Source organism: Anopheles merus, chromosome 3R, assembly GCF_017562075.2.
Source record: "Anopheles merus strain MAF chromosome 3R, AmerM5.1, whole genome shotgun sequence".
Lineage (NCBI taxonomy): Eukaryota > Metazoa > Arthropoda > Insecta > Diptera > Culicidae > Anopheles > Anopheles merus.
Genome location: NC_054084.1, coordinates 47,775,752 through 47,781,164, shown reverse-complemented (window position 1 = coordinate 47,781,164; position 5,413 = coordinate 47,775,752). Strand labels below are relative to the sequence as shown.

The 5,413-nt window shown below is 41.1% G+C and overlaps 1 protein-coding gene across 2 annotated transcripts; it reads left to right on the top strand.

The window, feature by feature from the left end:
- Window positions 1-205: 205 nt before the first annotated feature.
- LOC121597227 (cytochrome b5-related protein) lies at window positions 206-4,536 on the top strand. Of its 2 annotated transcripts, none has more exons than XM_041922831.1 (4): window positions 206-370; window positions 2,763-3,384; window positions 3,458-3,874; window positions 3,943-4,536. In XM_041922831.1, exons 2-4 carry the CDS (start codon window positions 2,789-2,791, stop codon window positions 4,232-4,234), a joined length of 1,305 nt encoding a protein of 434 aa, XP_041778765.1. In that variant the 5' UTR covers window positions 206-370; window positions 2,763-2,788; the 3' UTR covers window positions 4,235-4,536. The 2 variants fall into 2 exon arrangements, with proteins under 2 accessions (XP_041778765.1, XP_041778766.1); XM_041922832.1 differs by lacking the exon at window positions 206-370 and adding an exon at window positions 416-833.
- Window positions 4,537-5,413: the final 877 nt, after the last annotated feature.

Sequence of the window (5,413 nt, the reverse complement as noted above, 5' to 3'; positions counted from 1 at the left end):
AATTAGTTACATATATTTATGCAATCATATGCACCGTGTTAGCAGAAGCAACGAGATGAAATTACGATGCGGTAAAGTAGTTCGATCTTGAACTGATCCGTAAATAAAACATGCGCCCCGCTCCAAGGGGAATCACTCGGCTTGATATGCAACCGCTCGCTGGTACACTGTGTGCGTTCATTGTGTAAGTACGCACGTTACTAGAATGGTTAGTGTTCCATTTACTGTCCAGCCATTAATCGGCGTCACTCGTCCACGGTCAGCACAAAATGCCGAGTCGATAAGTTGGCTTCATTCATTCGCCCGCAGTGCACGGTTTCGAAAACAGTGATTGCGGAAGTCCGCTGCACCCAATAGCAACTTTTACCGAGTAAGTTCTGGTTGTTTTTTTTGTTTTCGGTCAAAACAAGTGCAGTGTTTAGTGCTAGAACAAACGCGCTAACCGTAGTGAGACGGAGATTTTTGCAATCTACGTCAACGGATTCGTCCAATTTCGGTTGATTCGTTGCAGAACGCTGTGTTACGATGTGGTATCGGTGTGACATGACAAACTAATTGATACAGTTAAACGCTAAGCTGTGGATGACGTACGTGCGTAGGTCATTGATATTCTGCCCGCGTAATTTTGTTCGGCTTCGGTTCAGTCGCGGTAACGAATCATCGGTGCTGTTCTAAGCGGCATACGATGGAGTGAAGTGTAACTGAAAATGTGCCCTCCCCTGCGAATGCTGAATTCAAAGTTCAAATTGTTTATCGGAACCATGAAATTGCGTTTAAAAAATTCAAACCCTCTCTCACATGCACTTTTTCCTTGCAGTGCGATAAGTGTAAAGGTGAGATATAACACCTAACCCTCCCTGAAGCAGCGCAATGTCTTATCGGATCAAGAGAAAAAGGCCAATGTTTTATGAACACACTAAGCGTAATCATTTGTAGCAACTCGTAACAGTAAATAGAGAGTTTGGTTGCGTTTGGCAAGGTGGTAATTAGACATAACCTAGAACTGGACCGTCTTGACTTGATCGCCTCATATTTACAAACCATTCAGTGCAAGCTGAACAACAGCTTCACGTTGACTGAACGTGATGCAGCACATATTGCTGGGGATGTGCAATAATAGTGCATCAGGTGCTTAGAACACGCGAGAAAATAAGTTAATGTTTATTAGATGAGCTTTGTCGATCGACCCTTACCCTATCGGTTAATGTCCGTCAATCGACATTAGCAGGTCGTAGTGCAAATGTCCGCGAGGCTTGAAGGTATAAGGCATGCTACAATTGCGCAGATGGCTTGCCTGCCAGAGATGTTAAACTTATTTATTATAAGCTGATGGTGTATAAAGCCTTTAGAGAGATAACGAACATTTATTAATAAGAGAACAATATTGTATTTAGATTCACATAATTACGGCTTCGGACTATAGGGCTGTAGAGTAAAAAATTGACCGTAATAAGGAACCCTATCGCCATTACACAATGTGTAATATAATAACAATAATTATAATATTACAATATTAGTTCATACATTAACAAATTGTATTACATCACACTGCATAGCCTGGTAGGTCTGGTGGTACAGTCGTCAATTTGCAAGACCTAAAAACGTACCCATCATGGGTTCAAGCCTTGAATGAACCGTGCTTCAATACCGTAGGACTGACTATCCTACTTTGTGTGTTATCAGTAAGTCACTGAAAGCCAAGCCTCAGTAGAGTGGCACAGGCAGGCCTTGACCGACAACGGTTGTTGTTGTGCCAAAAAAGAAGAATAAGAAGATTACATCACACTAAACATTTTATAATTTTATACCTAAACTGTGGAGAAAATGCCGTCATACTAATTAAGATAGTACTGAAATGAACGTTTTTTCCTAAGGGTTATAAATATTGGAAATTTGTTGTAAATATTGAAAACTGATTCCAAACTAAGTCGATCTTGACTCAATTTTTAGAAGTACCCTATGTGTAACATGGTCTGTGCATTGATAAAATCGCATAATATTTTAAAAAAAGATGCAACACATAATATAAAAAAATCTTCTGTGCTGTCCAAATAAGAATCACCTGACACAATATAAAAGGCATACATAGTCATTAGGCCATAAATCAGATCAAAGAATAGATCATAGAATACGTAAGCTTACGCTGGCCTGTATCAACCTTCTCTATTTTATATTGTTGTGAAGAATTCCACATTATACTGTCGTATTCAAGGGCCGGAACGATTCAAGTTTTTAACACTCAACGGTTCCCTAAAACCATTGAAGAAACCCACAAAACAAAGATTGTTTTAAATGGTCGTTTGGCCTGCTATCCAAAAGGACTCATGAATCACGAATTAAATGAGATCGAAATGTAGAGAGTTTTAAAGTTGAACACAATTGGTGATCGTTTAACATAGATTCTAGAATAATAGGACCTAGGACGCTACCTTGAGTTACCCATGTTGCAATTGTGAACGGTTTCGAACGGACTTTGGCAACTCAAAGTGATTGTAACCACTGTCGGATACGGCACTCGAATGGTTTACCAAATCATAGTAAGACCGTTTGTGAATATGGGAGTATATTTAAGATACTTATAACGAGCATATTATTGCATTAAACAACTCAACAGCCGAAGAAACCCCACCAAACTAAGATAAATCTATAACAACACTAGGTTATTGCTTTACTGCATTCCGTGTACTTGGTTATTTCCCGACCTTCACCGTAGTGCAACCCGCTGACGATGCACTTCTTTTCAATTTTGCTTTTATTTGCAGATTCGCCTTCAAGCTTGGGCTGGGTCATGGCGACCAATTACATCACGACCATATCAAAAAAATACCCCTCCTTTCGAGATGAACCCTTAAAAACGGTCTACCGGTGGTTGGACGGTAAGCGGCAGGACGATGGTGCGGAGGGGCTCTGGCGCATTCACGACACCCTGTACGACTTTACGGACTTTATCGAGCGTCATCCCGGTGGCCCTGAGTGGTTGCGCCTAACAAAGGGCACCGACATTACGGAAGCATTCGAAACGCACCACATCACTGTGCGAGCGGAGGGCCTGCTGGGAAAGTACAAGGTGCGCGAGACCACCACATCGCGAGCGGTTCAACTGACGTTCCGTGACGATGGGTTTTACCGGACGCTAAAGCGCCGAGTGCGCGACAAGCTGAAGGATATCGACTATCGTCCAGCGCAGCGATCGAAGCTAATCATTGACTCGATGCTGGCGGCTGCGTTCGGTCTTGCATTTCTTGCCATCCGGCTGCACAGCTATGCACTCGCCACCGTTTCAGGACTGTTCGTTTGCTGGACAATGATAAGCGCTCACAACTTCTTCCACCAGCGGGACAATTGGCGCATGCTGGCGTTTAATTTGGCCTTCTCAAGCTACCGGTAAGAGTCGGTGAAGCCAGATGAATGACTGTATTCACCGTGTAACGCACCTTTTCCTATCCTTTTCACACAGTGAGTGGCGTATTTCTCATGCATTATCGCATCATAATTTTCCGAACTCCATATTGGATTTGGAAATTTCCTACTTTGAACCGTTCCTGTGCTGGTTACCGAATCCGTCCATCAAGAGCTCGGTAAAACGAATCGCATCCTGGCTGTATGGCCCGCTGGTTTATTCGTTCCTGTTCTACGGCGAATTTGTTAAGCGTTTGATAGAAACGTACGAAACGGGAAAGAACACCTTCTTCCTGGACGATCTTGTGACACTCATACTGCCGACGTTCATGTACGTGGTGGGTGCTACCAGCCTGTGGGAAGTGATCAAGATGTGGCTGTTCATCGTGCTTGTCGCTAGCTTTCTGTTTGGTTTGATCGGCCTGAATGCGGCCCATCATCATCCGAAGGCCGTGCACGATGGAGATCAAATACCGTAAGTTTTAAGATGACATTCATGAAAAAGATGTAAGTAATTTTAGCTAAACGGTTTCCAAATTCCAGCGTCGATATTGATTTTGCCGTCTATCAGATGGCCGCCGTGATCGATCGGTCGGATACGAAAGGATCACAGTTCATGGTGCTAACCAGCTTCGGCGATCACTGTTTGCACCATCTCTTCCCAACACTCGATCACGGCATACTGCCACAGCTGTATCCGGTGTTTTTCGAAACGTGCCGTGAGTTTGAAACCGTCTACCGGGAACTACCTTGGCTGCAGCAAATCATAGGCCAGCATAAACAGCTGGCACGCGTCGAAACGATGACGTACAAACCGTCGGAAAAATTCATTTAATTCTAGCGAAAGTAGCACCTAGAACCAAAGATAGTAGAAATAATTGCTAGCAAAAATGATTGTTGCAGCAGTTAATGACTAGCAATACTTTGTACTTGATTGTGATTGTTTGTAGAACGTGTAAATGAAGATGGTTCGTAAATCCTATTTTTTATTTTGGAAAAGTAAATGAAAATAAAGTGCTAATGGGGACTGCATAAATGGCAAAAAAACTGAATTTTATGTAACTTTATAATGCTTGAGTTGATTTTACTTTCATACTGACTTTTTACAGAAGAAATTTGTTATCTTACTCGATGGTATCCTGAGTCATTAAATTTTATTTGGAAAAGCATTCGAAACAACGTTAATTCTAAAATAATTTGCTCTCGGAGCAAGGATTAGGCTCTAGTTAGTAACAATCTAGAGGTCCTCTCACAGTGGGCTTAATATTTTGATAAACTTCCCAACGACCAGTTTAAAGAACAACTAGAGCAGAGATGTCAAACTGATGTCCTGCGAACCAAATGTGGCCCGCGAGGTCTTTTGGTTTGGCCCGTGACCGCTTGAGCCTAAATTTATTTGTGGAAGCATTTTTGCTTCTATAGTACATGTCAGACAATTTCAAAGTCCTGAAATATGAAGAGATTTTCAACTTCGCAGATTTCTATATGAATATTCACACCATGTATCGTAGTAAATCTTGTCGGGTTTTTTATACCTTCTCTCTATGCATTTATGCATAAAAAAGATAAGAATTCCAAAAACTGTTGTAGTCATGGAATCAAACATGGTTATTTTGAGGAAAATGAGCATTCAATTCCGCACAATTTCAGTAAAATAGTTTAAAAAAATCAATGAACATTATGTTATACCCTTTCCGATGATTAAAATTGTTTGCAACAAATATTTGATGAACAATTCTTCAAAGAAACAACTCACGTTTTAGCTTCAACTTCAACCTTCAACAAAATCGTGAATGCCTTACTCATATGTATGTAGTTTTAAAACATTACTTAAGCCTGTTAATTTTTACTTTTAAGCCATCAATCAAGGCACTTGGCGACCAGTTAAGCAATTTCTGTAAGGAAAAGACTTGTGTAAAGTAAAATCACTCAGCCAAGAGTAATTAAAAACGCAAGTACTCACTATTTTTTGAAAATGTAAAAATGAAGAACTGAACAGGGCTGAACGACCTGT